Below are 27,253 nucleotides of genomic sequence, written 5' to 3' on the forward strand. Positions count from 1 at the left end.
ATTATTATTATTATTATTATTATTATTTCTTGTTACTACCTTTATTTACACGTACAACAATCTATGGCATGTACATTTACCGATCCTGCGTGCTTCCAAAGAAAAACTTTACTAGGTCTTACTTTCGGGGGAGGCCTTATATTTAGCAATTCAGCAAAACCTCTACTAGGTCTTATTTTCTGGGGATGTCTTATTTTCAGGGAAACAGGGTACTACATGTAATAGAGGAAGAAACCCACCAGATTTTCATGATACAGTAGAGTCTCACTTATCCAACACTCACTTATCCAACGTTCTGGATTATCCAACACATTTTTGTAGTCAATATTTTCAATACATCGTGGTATCTTGGTGCTAAATTCGTAAGTACAGTAATTACTACATAGCATTACTGCATATTGAACTACTTTTTCTGTCAAATTTGTTGTATAACATGATGTTTTGGTGCTTAATTTGTAAAATCATAACCTAATCTGATGTTTAATAGGCTTTTCCTTAATCTCTCCTTATTATCCAACATATTCGCTTATCCAATGTTCTGCCGGCCCGTTTATGTTGGATAAGCGAGACTGTACTGTACTACCTTTATTTACATGTACAACAATCTATGGCATGTACATTTACCGATCCTGCGTGCTTCCAAACAAAAACTTTACTAGGTCTTACTTTCGAGGGAGGCCTTATATTTAGCAATTCAGCAAAACCTCTACTAGGTCTTATTTTCTGGGGATGTCTTATTTTCAGGGAAACAGGATACTACATGTAATAGAGGAATGAACCCACCAGATTTTCATGATATTCAGAGTGCCTTCAAACCTATATCTAGCCCTAAAGGAGGGGACTTCTCCATCTTCTCTTCTTTTAATAGTTTTCCTCCTGTTCTAGATGGTGACTTGGGCACAATCATCCATGAAAACTTCACCGATGTGATCATAGACGAATTGGGCAGTGGCTTCACCATCCAGACAGTCACTGATATCGATGTTGAGCTGGAGTTTCCACGAAACACCACGGAGGAAGAAGCCCGGGGAAGCATCGCAACCTTGGAGCCGATAGACTTCACAGCCACGGCCTCCGAGGGGGACGAAGGCTTCACGGCCACTCCAGACCTCTTGGCTACAATTGGCTTTGCGAATGAGACGGAGAATGCGACTGAGGTAGGAATGTGGGAGGACCTAGAAAATGCCACTGTTTCAATCCTGGATCTCCTTTTCACCACTGAGACCCCGGAGGTGAGCTCAGTAGAAGAGACCTTGTGGGCGACCGAAACACCAGGACCGGAGTCTGCCTTGCCATTCACCGTGGAAGAACAGATCGTGCCCGGGACAGCTGCTCCTGACATTGGCCTCATCCCCAGCCAGCCCATTTCGCCCACAGGTAGGTTTGCAACATCACTGTCATTCTTCACTACGTTTCTTCCCCAAGTGGGCAATATTTACTGATTTTCTTCCCACTGCAATAGTCTGGAAACAACAGAAACTGCTGAATTTTTGGAAGAGTGGAAATGAATATATTTATTATTTATTTATTGACTACATTTATATGCCGCCCTTCTCACCCCAAAGGGGACTCAGAGCGGCTTACTAATTACATTCACATACAATACATTGTATTATTGGCATAGTACAATACTAGCATTACATTACTATATTGTACTACTAGCTGTGCCCGGCCACTCGTTGCTGTGGCAAAGTGGTGGTGGTATTGGTTAAAAATTGTTGTGTAATTTTTATTTGACGTTATTTGTATTTTAAAATTATTTTTATTGTAAGTTATCTTTTTATTTATTATATTTTATTATTTTCTTGTATTATTTTTAGTTATTTTCTGTTATTATAGTATTTTATTGTATTAATTTTTTTAGTGTTTTTAATTATTTTTAGTGTTTTTTATTATTTTTATTGGGTTGCTAGGAGACCAAGTGGGCAGAGCTTAGCCTTCTAACTGGCAGCAATTGGATAAAAACAATTATTCCTCTCCCTCTAATTAGGACTTTATTTTTCTTTTCTTTTTGTTGTATGAACGTAGAGGCATGGATGAGGGGTTGTGCTGCAAAGTTTAGTGTTTCTGGGATGTGTAGTTTTGTTGTTTTGTCCTAGGCCGAAATTTCATTACCCTTTTATATATATAGATACAATATATTATATTATTATTATAAATTAAGCTTTGAATGCGATTTCCTGCTTCTTGGCAGGGGGTTGGACTGGATGGCCCATGAGGTCTCTTCCAACTCTACTATTCTATGATTCTAAGCTGTATTATATATATATATATATATATATATATATATATATATATATATATATATATATATGCAGGCATTAAAGGTCCCTTACTTATATGGATTCCATGTTTCAGGGTGCTATGTATTCCCTGTCATAATAATAATAATAATAATAATAATAATAATAATAATAATAATAATAATAATTTATTTTTCTATGCCTCCACCATCTCCCTGAAGGGACTTGGTGTGGCTAACATGGGGCCAAGCCGAAACAGAAACAAAATGCAGTATATATTCCTGCTCTTTCTGATCCTTTCATCTCTTCTCTTTTTTCTCCTCGCCAGGTGTTATCTTTCATTACCGACCATCCACGAACAGATACTCCCTGACCTTTGTCAAAGCGCAGCAGGCTTGCCTGGATAACCATGCGGTCATTGCCACTCCTGAACAACTACAGGCCGCCTATGAAGACGGCTATGACCAATGTGATGCTGGCTGGCTGAGGGATCAGACGGTCAGGTGAGAATGGATTGTGATTTGGCAAAAAGGGAGGGACTATCATTGTCCCAGTGGCACAGTGTGCTGAGCGGCTGAACTTGCAGACCAGAAGATCCCAGGTTCAAATCCCGGGAGTGGAGTGAGCACCCGCTGTTAGCTCCAGCTTCTGCCAACCTTTTCGACCGATGCTCCAATTCTGTGGAACTCATTGCCTCCATATCTTAGAGCAATGTCGGAGTTGCGACCTTTTGGGAAAGCGCTCAAGTCTTGGCTGTTTGGTTGTTCATTTAAGTAAATCAGATCTAATTTGCCAAATAGTCACTGTTGAATGTTTTTAGGTTGAATGTTTTTATGTTGAATGTTTTTTATATTGTGGAATGATATTTTAAATTGTAAGTCGCTCGGAGCACTCTGGTGGAGAGCGACTAATTAAGAAATAAAGTGAAGTGAAGTGAAGTGAAATGAAGATAGCATACCAATGTGAGTAGATCAATAGGTACCGCTCCGGTGGGAAGGTAATGGCGCTCCATGCAGTCATGCCAGTGGCCACACGACCTTGGAGGTGTCTACGGACAACACCGGCTCTTTGGCTTAGAAATGGAGATGAGCACCAACTCCCAGAGTCAGACATGACTGGACTTAACGTCAGGGGAAACCTTTACTTTTATGACCATATAATATCCCATGCTCTACATGGGGTTGCCTTTGAAGACTGTTCAGAAGCTTCAAAAAGTCCAACGAGAGGCAGCCAGGTTAATAACTGGGGCAGCATACAAGGAGCACACAACTACCATTACACAACTCCCATTAATACAGAACAACAACGATTGTTTTTACTGATGTTGATGTTTTTATTGGGATAATTGTTTTATTGCTGTGTCATTGATATTTGATTGTTTTATCGGGCAAGGCCCCATGTAAGCCGCCCCGAGTCCCTTCAGGGAGATGGAGCGGGGTATAAAAATAAAGTAGTAGTTGTTATTATTATTATTATTATTATTATTATTATTATTATTATTATTATTATGTTACGTCTGTTCCACTGGCTGGCTGTTTGCTACCAGGCACAATTCAAAGTGCTGGCTTTGGCCGACAGAGCCCTAAACAGCCCCAGCCCTGTCCAAACACATCTCCCTTTAGGAACCACTTCAAAGACTAAGATCTTCTGGGGAGGCCCAGTAGTCCCCACTTTGGGAATCACTGGTTTAGAATGTCATTTTTTAAAACAACAAGGAAGGGGGGGAGAGATAGTTGAGATGCTCAATCAAAATGATTCTCGCTTATGCTTATTCGTCAGGTACCCCATTGTGTTTCCCCGAAGCAAATGTGAAGGTGACAAGGAAGATATCCCGGGGGTGCGGACATATGGTATGCGCCCCGCATCGGAGATGTTTGATGTCTACTGCTATATTGATAAACTGAATGGTAAGCGTTCTTTTGTGATATTTGGTGAGGGTAGGAGAACTCTTCATCCAAATATGGGATGGTTGATCGATGCACATGCAGGTAGGTCAGACCTATGGCAGCCCGAGCCTAGAACTCATGCAAGCTCTTTTACCGCCTAGGTGAGGTCTTCTTTGCAACCCAGCTGGAGCAGTTTACCTTGCTGGAAGCCCAAGAATACTGTGAGAGCCAGAATGCCACTCTGGCTTCTGCTGGACAACTTTATGCTGCCTGGAAACTGGGCCTGGACAACTGCCGTGCCGGCTGGCTGGCTGACGGCAGCCTCCGATACCCCATCACCAACCCGCGTCCTGGATGCGGTGGGGACAAACCTGGAGTGAGGACCATCTACTTGTACCACAATCAGACAGGGTTCCCTGACCCACAGTCAAAACACCATGCCTTTTGTTTTAAAGGTAGGATCTACGTTTCTCTTTGTTATATCATACTAGCTGTGCCCGGCCATGCGTTGCTGTGGCTAGGACTTTATTTTTCTTTTCTTTTTGTTGTTGTTGTATTATTATTAGTGTTATATTGTATTACATTATAATATTATTATCAATATTATATGTATATAGAATATATTATATTATAAAATCTCCCTTTCGGAACCACTGCAAAGACTAAGATCTTCCGGGGAGGCCCTGCTCTCAGTCCCACCACCGTCACAGGCGTGTTTGGTAGGGCCGAGAGAGAGGGCCTTCTCAGTGATTGCCCCCCAGCTAAGAACTCCCTTCCTGGGGAGATTAGATCAGCCCCCTCCCTACTGTCCTACAGAAAAATGGTCTAGACCTGGCTGTGGGACCAAGCCTTTGGGGCAGGGCAATGAGGCAATAAGAGGAAACCTTCTCTGCTGACCGGAGCCAGCATGGTGTCCTGAGTTGGTTTAAATAGCTGATTTTAAAGTAGATATAACTTTAGGGGCCCCTGGTGGTGCAGTGTGTTAAAGCGCTGGGCTGCTGAACTTGTGGACCAAAAGGTCCCAGGTTCAAATCCCGGGAGCAGAATGAGCGCCTGCTGTTAGCCCCACCTTCTGCCAACCTAGCAGTTTGAAAACATGCCAATGTGAGTAGATCAATAGGTACTGCTCCGGCAGGAAGGTAACGGCGCTCCATGCAGTCATGCTGGCCTTGGAGGTGTCCATGGACAACGCCGGCTCTTTGGCTTAGAAATGGAGATGAGCACCAACCCCCAGAGTTGGTCACGATTGGACTTAATGTCAGGGGAAACCTTTACCTTTACCTTATAACTGACTAGCTGTGCCCGGCCACGCATTGCTGCGGCGAAGTATGGTGGTATGGGAAATAAAGTATTGAGGAATTGGTGGTAGTTAAGGTCAAGGGTAGTTAAGGTAAATGGGTTATATAGCTGTGTAGAAGGGCCTTGAGTCTACAATGCCATCTAATCCAGTTAAAATCTGATAATTTGTATTTTATAGGCAGTGTGGAAGAGGCCTAAGTGAGGCCTAACTCTGCCTGTCCCCTGGGTGAGTGGGTTGCTAGGAGACCAAGTGGGCGGAGCTTAGCCTTCTAACTGGCAGCAATTGGATAAAAACAATTATTCCTCTCCCTCTTATTAGGACTTTATTTTTCTTTTCTTTTTGTTGTATCAACCTAGAGGCGTGGATGATGTGTTGTGTTGTCAATCTTCGAGGTTGTGGGGTGTTTAGTTTTGTTGTTTTGGCGGTCGCCAGGATTCCATCACTCTTTTATATATATAGATTTTAATGTTTGTGTATGTTTATAGTTATTTTATGTCCCAGCATGGAATGCTTGCCGTATCTATGTTGTGCTCCACCCTGAGTCCCCTTTGGGGTGAGAAGGAAGGGCGGAATACCAGTGTTTTAAACAAATAAATAACCCCCTTTGTCTTGAACATGACCAACTGAGATTCTTGTCTTCCAGCTCTGCCATCCCTGTATGAAGAGATAGAAGAGGATCTCATTTCAGCTCAGCTAGTCCCTGGAGTTGAGGAAGTCCCTTCTGGGGAAGAAACAACCATGGAAATAGAGTTTGCCACTGACGGTGAAAATCAGACTGAGTGGGGAACAGAAGTATTTCCAACAAATATGTCATTGCTAACAGGTAGGTCAGGCTACATGCTCAAACATTGTTCAGATATAGCTTATATTGGCATCTATCATACGTATGGCAGAGTTGTATAGGGCCAGCATGTAATGATCTATGAACGACTGAGGTTCTTTCAGGCAGGGGGGAATCCTTTTGAATCCCACCTCCGACACCAATTTGCGGAGATGTGGAGTGTCGCAGCTAGCAAATTGGGTTCCAAACTCTCAACCCCTTCTGCGGAAGTTGCACCCTCGTCCAAGGAGAAAAAAACCCCAAAACAAACTGTCCTTTGGTAAAGAAAGATTTATATAAACAAAACATACAAAACACAGTCCTTTGCTTTTATCAGCAGCAAAACAAAGCTTTCTTATCTTCAAGCTTTAACCTTTCTGGTTTCTGGACTCTCCGTCTTCAAACCTCTCTTCGGTTCCACTTCAGTAGCTTTTCAGCAGCAATACCATCTTTGCCACCATCACAGCATCTTCATATTCACCTTCACTCCTCTCTCCAACAACACCAACACAACACCACCACTAACAACACTACTACAACACACTCTAACACAAGACTTACTCAGACTCTATTAATAGCCCTCAATCTAAAGCAGGTGTCTTCATTGCTGCTGGTCAAACACAGATGGGACATGATTCTTGCAAAAAACTTATTCATTTTCACATAAGAAATGACCCAAATAATATAAAACTCTGACATGGAGATGGAGGTAGTTTTTATTAATTAATTATTATATATTTTATATCCGCTGCCACCACTTATTAAAGATGTTTTTATTTTAAACGCTGCCACCAGAGGTAAAGATGCTTATAATGCGGCCACCAGATGTCAAGGGGATCATCAAGTCTTGCCACCACTATTGGAAGATATAGCCACTGGCTACTTAGAGAGGAGACTTTTTTAATTTTATTTTTCTTCCTTTTTCTTCTTTGCTTTTTTGATGGCAATATATATGATAGAAACTGAGATGTTCAAAATAACAATAATACGTTTATTCAGACACAATCTTAGTACAGTAGAGTCTCACTTATCCAACATAAACAGGCCGGCAGAACGTTGGATTAGCGAATATCTTGGATAATAAGGAGGGATTAAGGAAAAGCCTATTAAACATCAAATTAGGTTATGATTTTACAAATTAAGCACCAAAACATCATATTATACAACAAATTTGAAAGAAAAAGTAGTTCATTACACATTAATGCTATGTAGTAATTACTGTATTTACGAATTTAGTACCAAAAAATCACGATATATTGAAAATATTGACTACAAAAATGCGTTGGATAATCCAGAATGTTGAATTAGCGAGTGTTGGATAAGTGAGACTCTACTGTAGTTACAATTCTCACTTAGATTACTGTTGAAATAACAGAATGAGGTGATTCAAACTTCCTAAAATGTCACTTCTTTCTCCACTGCCTAAACCTGCAGTCACCCTGTGAATTTCAGTCACAGACTATCTGTTCCTTATCTGGAAACAGACTACCTTTAAATAAACCACCAAACTTATTTTAAACTGACTCAAATAAGCACTTGAGCCTCCCTGATTCTCCAACTGAGAATCAGTCTTCACTGTAATTCATCCGATTACAGACTACCTTAAAATAAGTCACCAAACTTATTTTAAATTGACTCAAAATGACCAATTGAGTCTCCCTGATCCCCTAACTTAGGATCAGCCTTCCCTGAGCTTCAACAGAGCGATTGGGTCAACAATGTAGTTAGCGCAGAAGCTCTGCAAAAGGGAGCATCTCTTCAATGAAATGTTTCCTCTTCTGAAAGCTGTCTTCCTGCAACCATGGCTTTTAAGAGTCAACTTCCCCTTTGTATTGTTATATATGTTCACTGCTTTTTTGAACTTTTAAAATATAAGTTCTCTCTTTTTTTTCTCCCCACACTTCTTTCTTAAAGTGAGTCCATCGGCTGTTCCTACTATTGATGCAACACCTGAAGAAACAAGTGCAGAAGCTCCAATAACAGAGACATCTGTTTCTGGATGGACATCCGGAGTGCCAGATATAAGCGGAGTTCCTGAACTTAGTGGAGAACCTTCAGGATTTGGGGAAAGTGGATTTCCTTCTGGAATCCCAGATTTAAGTGGACTTCCTTCTGGAGAGAGTGGAGATATAAGTGGCCTTTCTTCTGGCATTATTGAAGTTATCTTATCTTCTGGTGATGAAGAACTATCAGGAATTGGCCCAGAAATACACAAACGGGTCCCTGGACTTCAAGAAGGCAAAGGGATTCCAGAAATCAGTGGGTTGCCTTCTGGAATTAGTGGAGAAGGTTCTGGCATTGATCTTTTCAGTGGTTTGCCATCCGGAGAATATGATTACAGTGGTCTGACGTCTGGATTCCCTACTGTGTCTCTTGTGAATGCCACTTTGGTGGAAGTTGTAACCACAGCAACAGAAAGAGAAATGGAAGGCAAAGGGACAATTGGAGTCAGTGGAGATGGAGATTTTTCGGGCTTTCCCTCTGCCGAGTGGGACATTAGTGGATTGCCCTCAGGAGTAGATGTCAGTGAAATCCCTGACATCAGTGGGCTGTCTTCTGGACTTGATATCAGTGGGGAGCTACCTGATATCAGTGGATTATCATCGGGACTTGATATCAGTGGACAATCCTCTGGTCTACCAGACAGCAGTGGGTTATCCTCAGGAATTGACTTCAGTGGAGCACCTTTTGGGATACCTGACATAAGTGGATTTGTGGACTTAAGTGGCCAAGGTTCTGGTACTGGTGAAAGTGGTGAAACTTCAGGGGTTACTTTCATAGATGCTAATTTATTTGAAGTGACAACGACTTCTTCAACTAAAGAAGAAGAAGGGAAGGGATTTGTAGAAATAAGTGGATTGTCTTCCGGAGATGAAGATCAATCAGGCACAGTGTCTGGAATTTGGGACATGAGTGGTCAGCCTTCTGGACAAATAGATTACAGTGGATGGATTTCAGAAGTCCATGAAGGCAGTGGAACTCCAAGTGGACTAACGGACATGAGTGGAGAAAGTTCTGGTGTGAGCCTCACCAGTGGTTTGCCATCTGGAATTTATGATTATAGTGGGCTCTCATCTGGGTTTCCTACAATCTCTCTTGTGGATACAACTTTGGTGGAAGTTGTAACACAGCCATCTGTTGCCCAAGAACTAGGAGAAGGGACATCTGGGATATTAGAAGTCAGTGGTTTCCCTTCAGGAGAGAGGGAAACATCTGGAGAAATATACGGTGTGACAACAGCTAGTGGATTACCATCAGGGACATTTGACATCAGTGGAACATCATCAGGTGTTCCATATTTTAGTGGAGAAATTGCTGTTGTCACTGATATAAGTGGAGAGTCTTCAACTGTAGGTGGTACTAGTGGTGATGTTTCTGGACTCCCAGAAATCACCTTAATGACTTCGGATCTGGTAGAAGCTGTAACAAGTCCAGCAGTTTCACAGGAACTGGGTGGAGGAACAGAGGCCACACATTTTCACTTTACTGACTCGAGTGGAGAAGCCTCCACAGCTGGTGGAGAGACTTCTGCATATCCGGAAAGTACCCTAAAATCCCCCGAGTATCATGATATTAGTGGTGAAACTTCGACATTCCATGAATCTGTTGAAACCTCGACTATTCATGAACTGAGTGGTGAAACATCAGCCTTGCCAGAAAGTCACCTAGAAGTGTCAACTATTTATGAAGCAGATAGTGAAACCTCTGCATTGCCTGAAAGCTACTCAGAAGCATCTGGGGTAACTTCTGTCAGTGGCTTGCCCTCTGGGGAATTTGAAGAGAGGAGCCAGATCCATGGAGATAGTTCGGGGCCACCTCCTCATCCAGTTTCAGATGGTCCAGAGAAAGACCTGTTGCCAGATGCTGAGTTAACTGAACACACCAAGGATCTAACAGAGGCTTATGAGCATGTGATGCAAGAATCAGAAAGAGAAGATGCCTCTATTTCAGAGACTTCACCAATGCCTCCTGCCGGCACAGATGCCCTGCCTGAAATTTCATCAGATGTTTCATCAGATGAAACAAAGCCAATTACACAAGGTACGCAATAATATATTATGTGACTTAGTCTAGACCAGGGGTCCCCAAACTAAGGCCTGGGGGCCAGATGCGGCCCATCGAAGCCATTTATCCGGCCCCCACAGCACAAGGGCAGAAGGGGGTTGGACTAAATGACCCAAGTGGTCTCTTCTTCTCTCACAACCCTTATTATTATTATTATTATTATTATTATTATTATTATTATTATCATTATCATTATATTGTATGACACAGCAAACAAGATAGATATGCTGGATTTCGTTTCACAAAATCACATTATTATTATTATTATTATTATTATTATTATTATTATTATTATTAACATTGAGGCTAGGTGGCCATCTGTCAGGGGTGCTTTGCTTGTGCTTTTGGTGCACAAAGGCAGAAGGGGATTGGACTCAATGGCCCAAAGGGTCTCTTCCAACCCTTATTATTATTATTGTTATTATTATTATTATTATTATTATTATTATTATTAACATTGAGGCTGGGTGGCCATCTGTCAGGGGGCTTTGCTTGTGCTTTTGATGCACAAAGGCAGAAGGGGATTGGACTCAATGGCCCAAAGGGTCTCTTCCAACCCTTATTATTATTATTGTTGTTATTATTATTATTATTATTATTATTAATAAACATTGAGGCTGGATGGCCAACTGTCAGGGGTGAAGGTGAACCAAGGGTGAACCAAGAGAGTGAATTAGGATTCATGGAAAAGGGCAAACCACACTCTCCTTGCAGAAAAGATTAATGCCTTTTAACCATTGTGACTTCCTGTGGGTCTTTTAATCAGAGCCCATCAAACTTGGAGGTAGCCCTCATTTAGCATTTAGCATCCCATCCAATCTACATAGCAGAATGATTATTAAGTGGATATAAACTTTGTATTTGTAGTTACTGCGCAGACGTTTCTTCAATTGGGATGGTTTAATCTAATTACGAAGACTCAATCCCGACGCTGCCACCAATTGTGATGGTGCTAAATGCCAATTGGGAAGACTCAAGCCAATTGTAATGGTGTCAAAGCAAATTGTAAATGTTGTTTCCACTGCTGAGGGGATTTTTGAATCTTTTAATCCCTCTAGATTATATATATATCACCTTTAATAAACATTGAGGCTGGATGGCCAACTGTCAGGGGTGCTTTGCTTGTGCTTTTGGTGCACAAAGGCAAAAGGAGGTTGGACTTAATGGCCCAAGGGGTCTCTTCCAACCCTCTTTATTATTATTATTATTATTATTATTATTATTATTATTATTATTATTATTATTAATAAACATTGAGGCTGGATGGCCAACTGTCAGGGGTGCTTTGCTTGTGCTTTTGGTGCACAAAGGCAAAAGGAGGTTGGACTTAATGGCCCAAGGGGTCTCTTCCAACCCTCTTTATTATTATTAATAATAATAATAATAATAATAATAATAATAATAATAATAATAATAATAATAAACATTGAGGCTGGGTGGCCATCTGTCAGGGGTGCTTTGCTTGTCCTTTCGGTGCACAAAGGCAGAAGGAGATTGGACTCAATGGTCCAAAGGGTCTCTTCCAACCCTCTTTTTTATTATTATTATTGTTGTTGTTGTTATTATTATTATTATTATTGCTCGGTGGCCAACTATAGTCCGGCCCTCCAATGGTCTGAAGGATCATGAACCGGCCCCCTGTTTAAAAAGTTTGGTGACCCCTGGACTAGATCTTCCATAACCCCCTTGATTCTGACGATTGAGTATGTTGGATGAATTCTGTGATATCTCAGGGATACTGGGTAGAGGAAAGCATTTTGTATTCTCAGTGTTTTCCTAAACCTGTCTCATCTTATTGAATGCCAATAGAGGGGAGACAGGGGATTTAGAATATGGAGATATTAGGATATAAGTAAATGTTCTGAAACAGAAGTATTTTGTTGGACATTGTATAGTTGTAGAATCATAGAATCACAGAATCATAGAGTTGGAAGAGACCTGATGGGCCATCCAGTCCAACCCCCTGCCACGCCGGAAAAGCACCATCAAAGCCCCGCCCCACCCACCCACCCATAGATGGCCATCAAGCCTCTGTTTCAAAGCCTCCAAAGAAGAAGCCTCCACCACACTCCCTCTGGGGCAGAGAGTTCCACTGCTGAACAGCCTTTCTCACAGTGAGGAAGTTCTTCCTAATGTTCAGGTGGAATCTCCGTTCCTGTAGTTTGAAGCCATTGCTTCACATCCTAGTCTCCAGGGCAGCAGAAAACAATATGCTACCACAAGATGTAGTGGTGGCCACCAACTTAGGTTAAGCTAACATGCCCATTGTACTACTTCAACCAGTTAAGAGCTGAATCGCTGTTTAGAAATAAGGTCTTTACCTGTTATCAAAAAGGCAGTATTTATTTATTTATTTATTTGCAGTATTTATATTCCGCCCTTCTCACCCCAAAGGGGACTCAGGGCAGATCATATTACAGTAGAGTCTCACTTATCCAACGTTCTGGATTATCCAACACATTTTTGCAGTCAATGTTTTCAATATATTGTGATATTTTGGTGCTAAATTTGTAAATACAGTAATTACTACATAGCATTGCTGCATATTGAACTACTTTTTCTGCCAAATTTGTTGTCTAACATAATCTTTTGGTGCTTCATTTGTAAAATCATAACCTAATTTGATGTTTAATAGGCTTTTCCTTAATGCCTCCTTATTATCCAACATATTCGCTTATCCAACATTCTGCCGGCCCGTTTATGTTGGATAAGTGAGACTCTACTGTATATACATATAGGGCAAACATTCAATGCCCATATACACATAGAACCAAGACAGAGACAGACACAGAGGCAATTTAACCTTCTCCTGAGGGGATGTTCGATTCTGGCCACAGGGGGGAGAAGCTGCTTCATCATCCACTGTGACGGCACTTCCTCATTCCAATGTCGTAAATTAGTTAAATTTGCCTCCCCACTTTATAAGTGGTACCTTATTTTCTATTTGATAGATGCAACTATCTTTCGGGTTGCTAGGTCAGCAACAAGCAGGGGCTATTTTTTATTTTTTACTTGATCTGATTTATTTAATCACCCCGCCATGGACTGGCCTCGAACTCATGACCTTATGGTCAGAGTGATTTATTGCTGCAGGCTGCTCACCAGCCTGCGCCACAGCCCGGCCTCACAGCCTGGCAGGGAGCCAAATTGCATGGCATAATTCTTGTCTCAGAGTACTGATAATTTCATGTTCTTCTTATATCTTCATGCATTGAATCAATCCATGAACATCTGTTTAGCATGCACTTTTGCAGTCCATGGGTTTTGGAGAGCCACCTAGCCATGCTGAATGCAAGTGGAAGGTTTGGCTTAAGGTAGGACTTAGCAGTGAGAAGCCTCAATTGTCTTCTTCTCAAGTGTTAATGTATTCCAAGGGTGAACCAAGAGAGTGAATTAGGATTCATGGAAAAGGGCAAACCACACTCTCCTTGCAGAAAAGATTAATGCCTTTTAACCATTGTGACTTCCTGTGGGTCTTTTAATCAGAGCCCATCAAACTTGGAGGTAGCCCTCATTTAGCATTTAGCATCCCATCCAATCTACATAGCAGAATGATTATTAAGTGGATATAAACTTTGTATTTGTAGTTACTGCGCAGACGTTTCTTCAATTGGGATGGTTTAATCTAATTACGAAGACTCAATCCCGACGCTGCCACCAATTGTGATGGTGCTAAATGCCAATTGGGAAGACTCAAGCCAATTGTAATGGTGTCAAAGCAAATTGTAAATGTTGTTTCCACTGCTGAGGGGATTTTTGAATCTTTTAATCCCTCTAGATTATATATATATCACCTTTATATGAGGGGGATTACAGGGGGTGATCTTTATTTCAAGATCCCAGCCTCTGTCTCTGTAGTTAGGGATTTCTGTGTTGTTGTTCCCTTTCTGAGGTAACTGTGACTATTACTCTTTCCCAACTAGGTGATTTATTAAGGTAACTGCCACCAACGTGAGGCTTTTGAATTATCACCGATGAAATTTGGCTCCACAGACACAGATGAGATGTAATGAGTCAATTGTTAACAAAGAACAACAAGTTTATTGCATACAAAGCTTATGGTTGCAGGTTGATTGATTTACTTATGGAACTTTAGATAAACAAGTGGTTTAATAACTCTTATAACCACCACACCAGTAGTCTCTGGTGTAATTCCACTCTCACTCTCCTACTGATGATATAAATTGTAGCGAACTCTAACCTCAGCTGAGCTCCTTAGTGAACAATGTCCCAACTACAATAAAAGCCTTTAATTTGATCTACTACCAATCAAATTCCTGATCACTAGTCCTTCCCAACTAGAGATCTTGACTAGGCTCCCTTTAGTCTGCCTTGACTAAAGATTTTGGCCAGGCCTGTCTCTTCAGCCCTTCTTGACTGAAAAGTCTCCAGCCCTCCTTCTTCTTTTCTTTTCTTTTTTTTTTAAAAAACTCCCACTTTTTCCTTTTCTTGGCTCTGCCCACTTCTCCCTCTGGTGAGCTAGCCAGCTCCGTCTCCTTGGTAACAGCACTACTGTGGATCGAAACAAGATGGCTTCTGTTTTAGCTACTGTGTCAACTAAACACAAATACATACTCTAACAGTTAAAATTAAACATAATAACTATGACTTCTCCACAGTTACATCCAAGACATGTGAAGAAAAGCCATGTGGAGTTGGAACTTGCCAGGAACAAGAAGGGATCATCACTTGCTTGTGCCCACCTGGATATATGGGTGAGCACTGTGACATAGGTAAGTCCAGATGTCCTCTTCTTAGAATGGAGATTAATTGGCTGCTGTTGTCACATCCCTCCAAGTTAAGGCTGTCATATGGCATTGGCAACCCTATCCTAGGATTTTCTTGACAAGATTAATTCAAAGGAGGCTTGTCACTACCTTCCTCTAAAAATGAAGACATGTGACCTCCTCAAGGTCTTCCAGTGAGGTTTCATGGCTGAACTGCACTCAAAGCACTACACCAACCTGACAAATAGTACATCTTGTCAAAACGAGAGCTATTTGAAAATGACTCTCCTCATTAGACCACACCTGGAATCACACTATGTCCAGTTCTGGGCACCACAATTGAAGGGAGATGTTGACTCTAAGCTGCAATGTGTCCAGAGGAGGGTGACTCAAACGATCCAGGGTCTGGAGAACAAGCCTTATGAGGAACGGCTGAAAGAGCTGGGCATATTTAGTCTGCAGAAGAGAAAGCTGAGAGGAGCATGATGTGGGCCATGGACAGGGCCGGCCCAAGGTAATTTTCAAGTGTAAGCGAACAGAATTTTGGCGCCTCCCCCCCCCCCAAACCAATCACTGAAAAATAAAAGCGTTGGATAAGCGTAAATGTTGGATAATAAGGAAGGATTAAGGAAAAGCATATTAAACATCCAGCTGCTTCACCCATTGGGAGGCAGCCTCGCAAACAAAAAGTTGGCTTTAGGGCACTTGGAGGCCTCTCAAGAGGTGCTTCAACTGCGCCCCCCAAACGATGGCGCCTGAGGCAACTGCCTAAATTGCCTTACAGTTGAACCGCCCCTGGTCATGGATCAAGATGTGCGGGGAAGGAAGTCATAGGAAGGAGGGAACAGGTTTGTTTTCTGCTGCCCAGGAGGCTATGATGTGGAACAATGGCTTCAAATTGCAGGAAAGAAAGGAGATTCCACCTGAACATGGGAAATAACTTCCTCACTATGTGTGAGAGAGAGCTGTTCAGCAGTAGAACTCTCTATCTTGGAGTGTGGTGGAGGCTCCTTCTTGGGCGGCTTTTAAGCAGAGGCTGGATGGCCATTATTTATTTATTTATTTATTTATTTATTTATTTATTTACAGTATTTATATTCCGCCCTTCTCACCCCGAAGGGGACTCAGGGCGGATCACATTATACACACATAGGGCAAACATTCAATGCCCATAAAAACATCAAACAGAGACCGAGACAGACGCAGAGGCAATTTAACCTTCTCCTGAGGGGATGTTCGATTCTGGCCACAGGGGGGAGAAGCTGCTTCATCATCCACTCTGACGGCACTTCCTCATTCCAGGTCATAAATTAGTTAAACTTGCCTCCCCACTTTTATAAGTGGTACCTTATTTCCTACTTGATAGATGCAACTATCTTTCGGGTTGCTAGGTCAGCAACAAGCAGGGGCTATTTTTATTTTTATTTTTAAAAATGGCCTCAAACTCATGACCTCATGGTCAGAGTGATTTATTGCAGCTGTTCAACAGCCTGCCCCACAGCCCGACCATCCTTTGGAAATGCTTTGGGTGCGATTTTCCTGCTTCTTGGCAGAATGGGGTTGGACTGGATGGCCCAGCAGGTCTCTTCCAACTCTAGGATTCGATTGAGTCTATGATTATCCATGGACCAAATGTCTTCCAAATATAGAGTTGGAAGATAATCAAAGACTCATGACCCAGCTATACAAGGAGCAGGAAAACAGACTATCCCGGGCTGTGGCGCAGACTATCCCAGACTAGGCCCAGGCTGTGGCGCAGGCTGGTGAGCAGCCAGCTGCAGCCAGCTGCAACAAATCACTCTGACCAAGAGGTCATGAGTTCAAGGCCAGCTCGGAGCTGCATTTGTCTCTGTCTTTGTTCTATGTTAAGGCATTGAATGTTTGCCTTATATATGTAATGTGATCCGTCCTGAGTCCCCTTCGGGGTGAGAAGGGCGGAATATAAATACTGTAAATAAATAAATAAATATCCATCTGCTACCACACATTACCATAATGTCTGTTCTAGCATACATAAACATGCCTGTGATTTACTTTACCAAACTGGATTATATTTTTAATTGTCCAAAAGCAAGGGCAGGGACATGTTAGTGGTGAATTGTCAGGATACTCAGAATACTGTCGTAACACTTTCCAGGTCCTGTGGGTCCAACCATGTCTGAATACAGTAGAGTCTCGCTTATCCAATGTAAATGGGCCGGCAGAACATTGGATAAGCGAATATGTTGGATAATAAGGAGAGATTAAGGAAAACCCTATTAAGCATTAAATTAGGTTATGATTTTACAAATTAAGCACCAAAACATCATGTTTTACAACAAATTTGACAGAAAAAGCATTTCAATACACAGTAATGCTATGTAGTAATTACTGTATTTACGAATTTAGCACCAAAATATCACGATGTATTGAAAACATTGAGTACAAAAATGTGTTGGATAATCCAGAACGTTGGATAAGTGAGTGTTGGATAAGTGAGACTCTACTGTAAATATAATATAAAATCATTACTGTGGTATAATAATGCAGAACAATATAATCTCTAAAACCAGGACAGTAAATAAAGAGCAACACTCTGAAAGCAGGGAAATTGGGAATTCAAGAAAGGAAACTATCAGGGCCAGCTAACACCTCCCAACAAAGAATTCCCCCAGGCAGGAAGCAGCCAGGCTTTGAAGCTGCAAGGCCATTCAATGCTAATCACAGTGCCTAATTGCAGCATTCATACTTGCCACACCGAGACTATTATTTACTATTCAAACTGGCCAACCAAGGATTCCGCAAGGTAGAAAGTGGCCAGGCTTGCAAGCAGCAAGGCTATTCAGTGCTTTTCCACCTGGCCAACCAAGATTTCCCCTAGGTGAAAAATCCCCAGGCTTTGAAGCCATGAGGTTACTCCATCCCATTCAACCTGGCCTAGCAAGGATGCCCTATGTAGAAAGTGGCCAGGCTTTTAAGCTGCAAGACTATTCAGTGCAATTCAATCTGGCCAAACAATGATTCCCCTACAAAGGAAGTAGCCAGACTTCAAAGCGGCTCTTTGATTGAGGGTGCTACTCCAGCTACTCCAGCTTTGAGACTGCAAGGCTATTCACTGCTATTCCACCTGGCCAACAAATGATTCCCATAAGCGACAGCAACGCGTGGCCGGGCAAAGCTAGTCTTTATGAAAAGTTGTTCATATTTCTGTGATTTCTCTTATTTTGTGTTTTGTTGTAATGCTGGCACTTTCCACACACTCTCTATGGCAACTAGCTCTGCCTTCAACACCTTCCCTTTTCTTCTCCATCCCAGTTGAACCAACAAGAATGTCCATTATCTCCATTTCTGAGCTTGCGAAATGTAAGGGATGCCACAACCCCAGATGTAAAACTCAAAGTGCTCAGTAGGGCTTACTTTCCTACATGTCTGCCTGCGCTGGTGTCCTTAGGGATGTCCTGATGCCTTCCTCTGAGGCCGAGAGAGTGTGACTTGCCCAAGGCCACCCAGTGGGTTTCCATAACTGAACATAGATTTGAACCTTAGCTTCCTGAAGTCCTTCCTAGTCCAGCACACAAGCCACTAAACCACACTGGCTCTACACAGCAATACCTCAATGATGAAAAAGATGGGTTGTTGTATGTCTTTCGGGCTGTGTGCCCATGTTCCAGAAGTATTCTCTCCTGACATTTCGCCACATCTATGGCAGGCATCCTCAGAGGTTGTGAGGTATGGATAAACTAAGTAAGGAAAGGAAAGAATATATATCTGTGTAGAGTCCAGGGTGTGGCAAGAGTCCTTTGTCACTGGGAAGCCAGCATTAATGTTTCAGTTAATCACCCTAATTAGCATTGGAAAGGTTTTGTCTCTTGCCTGGGGGCATCCTTTGTTCAGTCATTAGCTGTCCTCTGCCCTCAGAGTGTTGGTTCCCATCCACTGTTTTGATTTTAGAGTTTTTTAATACTGGTAGCCAGATTTTGTTCATTTTCATGGTTTCTTCCTTTTTGTTGAAGTTGTCCACATGCTTGTGGATTACAATGGCTTCTCTGTGTAGTCTGACATGATAGTTGTTGGAGTGGTCAAGCATTTCTGTGTTCTCAAATAATATACTCCAACAACTCCAACAAGCATGTGGACAACTTCAACAGAAAGGAAGAAACCATGAAAATGAACAAAATCTGGCTACTAGTATTAAAAAACTCTAAAATCAAAACAGTGGATGGGAACCAACACTCTGAGGGCAGAGGGCAGCTAATGACTGAACAAAGGATGCCCCCAGGCAAGAGACAAAACCTTTCCAATGCTAATTAGGGTGATTAACTGAAACATTATTGCTGGCTTCCCAGTGACAAAGGACTCTTGCCACACCCTGGACTCTACACAGATATATATTCTTTCCTTTCCTTACTTAGTTTATCCATACCTCACAACCTCTGAGGATGCCTGCCATAGATGTGGGCAAAACGTCAGGAGAGAATACTTCTGGAACATGGCCACACAGCCCAAAAGACATACAACAACCCTATGATCCCGGCCATGAAAGCCTTCGACAACACGATGAAAAAGATGTACTCCAGGGGCATTCCCTTGTAGTTTTTTATTAAAACATGCTGCAGGACCCCCAATAACTCATCCCATCAAAACCAGAAGTAGACTTCTGACTATTTCCATTTTTTTTAAAGTAGCATTTGCAGAAAGAGAATCCTAGGATGGAAAAATTAGCCTTTTTCCCATGCAAAACTGCCTGTATTTGCTTTTGGGAAGACTCGCCAAGCATGGGGAGATCCCACTGTGAAACTGTTATAATTCAGTGCATCCATTCATCCCACAAGCACACTTCCTTATACATTCCTTGAACTGTTTTTGTTAGGAAGACAGTTCAGGGAGCTGAAACCTTCTTTATTTCATCAGTGAGACCACCATCGACCTTCCCAAATCTCTTTTTAAATGAGTTATCAGGAAGGATGAGAAACCCGCAAACCCGAATGGATCAATTCAGCAGACCAAAACAAAAGGATCATGCTAATAATTTATTCTACAAAGTTTAACTCGGGAAAACACATATTCTTTTTAATTTTGAAAATATCTCGAACAGCTCTGAAATGTTGTCATGGTTTTGGTTGTCAGTGGAGACCAAGGTTATATCATTTTCACTGTTCTCGGCAAATCAAAGCCTTTCTTCCTGCACACACTTTGTTCGCCCTGTTAGGCTAAATTGCATTCAGGAGCTTACGGGACACAATTTTTCTTGTTTTCATAGTTAATGACTGTCAAGGCTGTGACCAGAAACATTTTCCCCAGATTTTCAGCCCATGTGTGCGAGAGGGAAGTGTGAGGAGGACACATTGCTTTTGGGGAAAAAACTTGTGGGTATATATAGGAAAGCATATAGTCTTTATGGCTCCTGGTTGCCTTCTAAAAAGAATTAAAACTGATTATGAAACAAGGTGACATGTCCTGGCAGTTCCTCAGTGGTCATTCCCCAACATCCGCCCTTCCTCGACACAACAGTCCTCTCCTTTGGAAGTGGGTCCCTTTCCTGGTCAACCAGAGCAATTGTAAGGCTTTGAACTTCCTTACTTAAGTGATCCCTCGTTGTCCGAGTATGATAGCCTTCCAAGTGTAGTGTCTTGGTGGTGGGTACATAGGTGACTGTAGAGACCTATTCTTGGCCCACATGTTCTTCCGCAGTGAGGACATCTATTTCCAGATGGAAAGTGGTCCCGGTCGGGGTTGGCTTGGTGCTCCTTCCTCTTGGCACGTTTCGCCCTCCATTTGTGCCTCTTCAAATTCCACAGCACTGCTAGTCACAGCTGACCTCCAGCTAGAGCACTCAAGGGCCAGGGCTTCCAAGTTCTCAGTGTCTATGCCACATTTTTTAAGGTTCGCTTTAAGCCCATATGCAGAGCTGGCCCTAGGTATTTTTCAAGTGTAGGCGAACAGAATTTTGGCATCCCCCCCCCCAAACCAATCACTGAAAAATAAAAGCATTGGATAAGCGAAAATGTTTGATAATAAGGAGGGATTAAAGCCTATTAAACATCAAATTACATTAAGATTTTACAAATTAAGCACTAAAACATAATGTTTTACAACAAATAAACAGAAAAAGCAGTTCAATACCTTGCGGAAGCAGGTCCCAGGAGACAGGAGTTGCCTCGATGGCGCCCTCAACAAGATGGTGCCACACGCAACTGCCTAGTTGTCCTGGTAGTTGAACCGCATCTGCCCATATGTTGATCTCTTTTCCTGTCCACCAACATTATGTTTCCCGTTCTTGAGTTGGGAGGATAGCAACTGCTTTGGGAGACGGTGATCAGGCATTTGGACAACGTGGCCTTCAGTCCAGCAAAGTTGAAGGCGTAGGTCAGTGATTCCCAAAGTGGGCGCTACCGCCCCCTGGTGGGCGCTGCAGTGACCCAGGGGGGCGGTGATGGCACCTATTAGGAGATGGTGGCAGGGCCAGGGGAGGGGCGGGTCCTCTTCCCAAGTGATGAAGACAGAGCTGAGCACCTGAGGCGCCTGTTAGGACACAGGGGGCGGAGCTAGAGGAGTGGGCGTGGCTTCTTCCCAAGAGCCCGAGACAGGGCTGAGCATCTATACCTCTCCTGAGGCTCTTGTTGGGACACAGAGGGCGGAGCTAGGGAAGGGGTCGGGGCCTCCTTCCAAGAGCCTGAGACAGGGCTGAGCCTCTATATTTCTCCTGAGAGGCCTTTTAGGACTAAAGGGTGGGGCTAGGGGTAGGGGCGGGGCCTCTTCCCCAGAGCGTAAAACAAGGCTAAGCCTCTGTATACCTCCCCTGAGGTGCTTGTTAGAACACGGGGGCAGGGTATAGAGGCACTTGGCAAGACGCCCCGCCTCCTCCTCTAGTCCCACCCCGTTTCCTGGCAGGCACCGCAGGAAAGGGATAGAAGCTCAGCCCTGCCTCAGCTCTTAACTCCGCCCATCCCAGTCCTTGCCGCCCATTTGTAGAAATATCTTAAATACATAAATAAATCAGGCTCTTCTGCCATTTCAACAGCCCAAGTAGATGATAACCTTGCTTCGATGATTGCTCTCCCCTTCCTGGCTACCCATGTCTTCCCATCCCCATGCCTTTCCTATTTTGGTGGCAGCAGCAGTTCTCCATTAAAATTCCCTTCTTCTCCACGTCCCTCCAAACCTTGCCCCGCTTCTTCCCTTAACCTCAAGTTCCCCTGTTGACCACCTCCCTGCCCAGCCCACGTCCTAACGGCGCCCTTGATTTCTTGCAGACATCGATGAGTGCCACTCCAGACCCTGTCTGAATGGAGCTACCTGCGTCGATGGCATCCACAATTTCACATGCTTATGCCTTCCCAGCTACGGAGGGGATCTCTGTGACATTGGTACGGCCTGCCTCCCTCCCTACCTGGCTTCAGCTAATTGTACTAACAGCTGTACCTCTTCTCTTTCCCCTGGAATGCCCTTGTCCTGCCCCATCCCATCCAATTCCTGTCTCTTCAGAGCTAACACTTAATCACCACAACATCTGTTTTGCTAGGAGACAAACACATCCCCCATTGCTTGTCTCCTTTACTTGACTCATGGCCATGCAGATCCACCCGGGCAGATTCGTTTTGTGGGCAGAGTTGTGAGGGATCTGAATATTCTCTCAATCATTTGCAGGATGTGAAGGGAAACCTTCAATATCCTTGTAAATGATGTTTATAATGACTGCCACCAATTGTAAAGGACTATGAACAACTAACACCAATTTGGAAAGATGGAAACCACCAAAAACTCAGGGAGGAGACCTTTTACTTTAAAGTGTTGTGTAACTTGGTTTAGAATATATGTGACAGAGGCTTAGATGTTAGAAGAACAATAACAAGTTTATTCAGGCACAAAGCTTAGTGGTTACAATGTTGTTTCTCACATAGAGGTATTCTTATTAACAGTTACAATATTAGAATGAGATGAATTAAACCCTCTAAAGTGTCACTTCTTTTACTCAAAGTAGTTAAAACCTATTCCTCAACTCCTTTCCAACTGTTACTTCAAAACTTGGACTATCCAGTGACTTCAAACCACAGTCACCCCTGTGATATTTTATCACAGATTCTCTGTGCCTTACCAAGTCACAGACTACATTAAATAAGTCACCAAACTTATTTAAAAACCGACTCAAAATGAACAATTGGGCCTCCTTGATCCCATCAACCTGGAATCAATCTTCCCTGTGCCTCCTCAGAGCCCAGACTGACTCTCTTTTTTTAAACTCTGCAGTTCTTCAACTAAACGGCAGTTGGCTCTGCCTACTTCTCCATGGCAACCAGCCTCTGAGTGCTGATATGCAATAACTGTAATACTTACCCTTTTAAAATATAAACACACAATTAAACATAACATCTGTAAACCAAAATTCATACTTCATTACAATCCTATACTGAAATATCCTGGCGTCCCCATGTGTTCTTTCTCCCTCCATTTCTACTGATCGAGTGTCACATCGAGTCCCATGCAATGTTTCAGAAATTGTTCTGTCCCAATTTCCACGGAGCCTTTAGAAATGACTATTCAAGGGTTATAGTCAAAATGCTTAAGTGCTTTGGCAATATATCGCTAGTTTCGCATTAGGGTGATTTTGTTTTGGTGGAAACATTGCTTTTCCTTCAATAGCCCAGATCTTAAGGGAACCCCCCAAATGCTTGGAAAGCCATCAAGAGAGGAAGAATTTTCCTGCTACTAATGGAAAGAGTGGGCACCAGCTCTGCCTGGGTTGGATTGGCATTGTGGTCTCTTCCAACTCTTGGATTCTATGAAATTGGGAATCCTTTGGATGGCTTTGGATATTGCGAAAGCAGGTATAGAATATCTGGATTTGTTTTTGCAGAAGAACTCATCTAGAAGACCCTGTGCCTGTTTGTACAAGGGTTGAATGAAAAGTAATGCCTCCACCTTCGTAACTCTCTCAACAGGTGGCAGTCCTGGTATGCGGCAGGTACTAGCTTGTTCACTAGACTCTCCTCTACAGTTAGTTCCATTTGGCGGGAAGACTTAGCATTGAACGGTTGCATTATTAAAGTGCGAAGACAGTTGGTCAATGCAACTTAAGCAACGTGCAGTCATGAATTCTTGACAGCAGATGTTCCCATCTCAACATCTTTAAACTCACTCGCCCAACGACGCACAGGACTCACATCAACAAAATCAACACAAACAGCTTGCATTCTCTGATGAATCTCCTTTGGGGTGACACCTTCTGCTGTCAAGAATTAGGCGACTGCACATTGCTTAAGTCGCATGGACCGACCGTCTGCACAGGGTTCCATACTTCGCACTTTAACAACACAACCGTTCAATGCTAAGGCTTCCCGCCAAATGGAACTGTAGAGGAGAGTCTACTCCAAGAAATGGAGTAGTCCAAGAAATCTCTGTTCATTTCTGCCCACTTCAGAAGTTCTTCTTTGGGATGTTGAAAGGCATTGACCACGGCCTGAGAAGAAAGGGAAAGAATACAATTTTGCACTCACAATAGGATGAAGCAGTTGGGCAACCAAACATGCAACTCAATTCAAGGGAGCCTCTACCTGTAAATGCACAATTTTATTCTGTGCACAATACATATCCCTGCAACGGACATCCGTATGTACACAATGTGAACTTTCATGTGTGATGCACATTTGTGCACAATGGGACCGTATGTCGTTCCATTTCTTAAATGGAATAATTCACAGAATCATAAAATCATAGAGCTGGAAGAGACCTCATGGGCCATCAACACCCTTCCAGTCTAATACCATTCTGCCAAGAAGCTGGAAATCACATTCAAAGCACCCCCAACAGATGGCCATCCAGCTTCTGCTTAAAAGCCTCCAAAGAAAGAGCCTCCATCACACTCCCTCTGGGGCAGAGAGTTCCAGTGCTGAACAGCTCTCACAGTGAGGAAGTTCTTCCTAATGTTCAGGTGGAATCTCCTTTTCTGTAGTTTGAAGCCATTGTTCTATTGTGTCCAAGTCTGCTCTATACTGTACCAAAATGTCAAGTCACTTCCATATGGATATTAATGTGCTGCATAAAATACCAACAAGCTTTCGGCCACTAGGTAAAGGTAAAGGTTTTTCCCTGACATTAAGTCCAGTCGTGACCGACTCTGGGGGTTGGTGCTCATCTCCATTTCTAAGCCGAAGAGCCGGCGTTGTCCGTAGACACCTCCAAGGTCATGTGGCCACTGGCATGTGCATGGAGCGCTGTTACCTTCCCGCCGGAGCGGTACCTATTGATCTACTCACATTAACTAAAGCATCGCAGGGTTAGTAAAGACATCAGTTTCAATGGAACATGATCACAGTGTTTGTTGTCGTCATCATTGTGTGCCTTCAAGTCATTTCTGACTTCTGGCAACCTAAGGTGAGGCTATTACAGAGATTTCTTTGCAATATTAGTTCAAGGGTTTGCCCTTGCCTTCCTTGGGGGCTGAGAGAGTGTGACATGGCCAAGATCACCCAGTAAGTTTCTACAGCTGAGCAGGGATTTGGACCCTGGTTTCCACATTCTGGTGGCGCAGTATGTTAAATTGCTAAGCTGCTGAACTTGCGGACCAAAAGGTCGCAGGTTCAAATGCGGAGAGTGGGGTGAGCTCCCACTGTTATCCCTAGCTTCTGTCAACCTAGCAGTTCGAAAACATGCAAATGTGAGTAGATCAATAGATACTGCTCTGGCGGGAAAGTAACGGCGCTCCATGCAGTCATGCCGGCTACATGACCTTGGAGGTGTCTATGGACAACGCCGGCTCTTTGGCTTAGAAATGGAGATTAGCACCAACTCCCAACTGGACTTAACGTCAGGGGAAACCTTTACCTTTACTTTCCAGAGTCGTAACCCAATGCTCAAACCACTGCCTCCTCCTTGGCTAACGGATACCTTAATCCTAGTTATGAAACGCAACTCCCCAATTTTGTCGACACTTTTCATGAAACATAATACAGATTAGCAGACCAAAATCATATAATATGCCAGCAACACACTCTGTGTTTTTTTTTTTTTTAAAAAAAGCAGTAACCTTTACCGTAATTGAATCTGTGTAGAACTTTCCAGGGCCTCATCAGAACCCAGTGGGATTTCGTTACCTGCCAACCATTTATCTTTCAAACCTCCCTTATGTTTCCTCAAGCAGAACCTTATGGAGCCCAAGTGACTTGAATGGCTTCCCCTCCGTTTTGGCAGCCTTAAAAAGGCACTGCCATCTTTCTTCATCTTTTGGCATGTTACAGTGGCATCAATAGGCTCTGAAATTTTGCTTGGCTCCACAGGGAACTTCCATGGCAGGAAAGTCAATACTTCTTTCTTTTTGAGAAAACAACTGTGCATTGCATCTCCACTCAATCAAGTTCTGTCTGGGTGTTTAGGAAGGCATTTGGGAAACTTCAGCCCTCATCCTGTCCTCCTTCTGTTTGCCTTCATATCTCTGTCTTATCCATTTCCAGACCTGGCCGAATGTGAAGTGGGTTGGACCAAATTCCAAGGCAACTGTTACAAGCATTTTGAAGAAAAGCACACCTGGGTGGATGCGGAGAACTTGTGCCGAGAACACCAGTCCCACTTGAGCAGTATCATCACTCCCGAAGAGCAAGAGTTTGTAAACAGTGAGTAGACTGTCATCAGACATCTTCAGAGAGGCCTTAAACCTGACAGCATATGCTTGTTTTTTCCAAGAAGATGTCTTGGTTAGTAGACAGCAGCAATAAATCACCACTGACCGTGAATTCATTGATTCGAAGCCCAGGTTGGGGTTAAGTTCCCGACCATTAATAGCCTAGCTTGCAGCCCACCTAAGCAGCTCAAAAACAGTTGTGCCTGTGAGTAGAGCATTCTAGGTACCGCTTAATGCGGGGAGGCTAATTTAACTTAATTTATGACAGCATAAAATTGCAGGCAGCGTACGAAGAACAATGAGGAAGTACAGTAGAGTCTCACTTACAGAAATGGGCCAGCAGAACGTTGGATAAGCAAAAATGTTGAATAACAAGATTAAGGAAAAGCCTATTAAATGTCAAATTACGTTATGATTTTACAAATTAAGCACCAAAAACCTCATGTTTTACAACAAATCAACAGAAAAAGCAGTCCAAAACATGGTAACGTTATGTAGTAATTATTGTATTATGAATTTAGCACCAAAACATTGCAATATATTGGAAACATTGACTACAAAAATATTGTCTGCTAACAAATTGACTACAAATAAAGGTAGAATTGCATAAAATGAACTT

General features: G+C 42.8%; 1 protein-coding gene across 2 annotated transcripts in view; it reads left to right on the plus strand.

Annotated features, from left to right (window-relative positions):
• Positions 1 to 27,253, plus strand: part of acan (aggrecan) — a 116,408-nt gene that overhangs the window by 66,650 nt on the left and 22,505 nt on the right. The window contains exons 7-15 of one of the 2 annotated variants that reach the window (XM_062963026.1): positions 886 to 1,377; positions 2,572 to 2,746; positions 4,023 to 4,150; positions 4,291 to 4,584; positions 6,073 to 6,252; positions 8,164 to 10,290; positions 14,934 to 15,047; positions 22,274 to 22,387; positions 26,468 to 26,626. In XM_062963026.1, coding sequence (XP_062819096.1) covers positions 886 to 1,377; positions 2,572 to 2,746; positions 4,023 to 4,150; positions 4,291 to 4,584; positions 6,073 to 6,252; positions 8,164 to 10,290; positions 14,934 to 15,047; positions 22,274 to 22,387; positions 26,468 to 26,626 — 3,783 coding nt within the window. The remainder of the gene's footprint in view (positions 1 to 885; positions 1,378 to 2,571; positions 2,747 to 4,022; positions 4,151 to 4,290; positions 4,585 to 6,072; positions 6,253 to 8,163; positions 10,291 to 14,933; positions 15,048 to 22,273; positions 22,388 to 26,467; positions 26,627 to 27,253) is intronic. The other variant, XM_062963027.1, reaches the window with a different exon arrangement.

Source organism: Anolis carolinensis, unplaced genomic scaffold (assembly GCF_035594765.1).
Source record: "Anolis carolinensis isolate JA03-04 unplaced genomic scaffold, rAnoCar3.1.pri scaffold_11, whole genome shotgun sequence".
NCBI classification, from domain to species: Eukaryota; Metazoa; Chordata; class Lepidosauria; order Squamata; family Dactyloidae; genus Anolis; species Anolis carolinensis.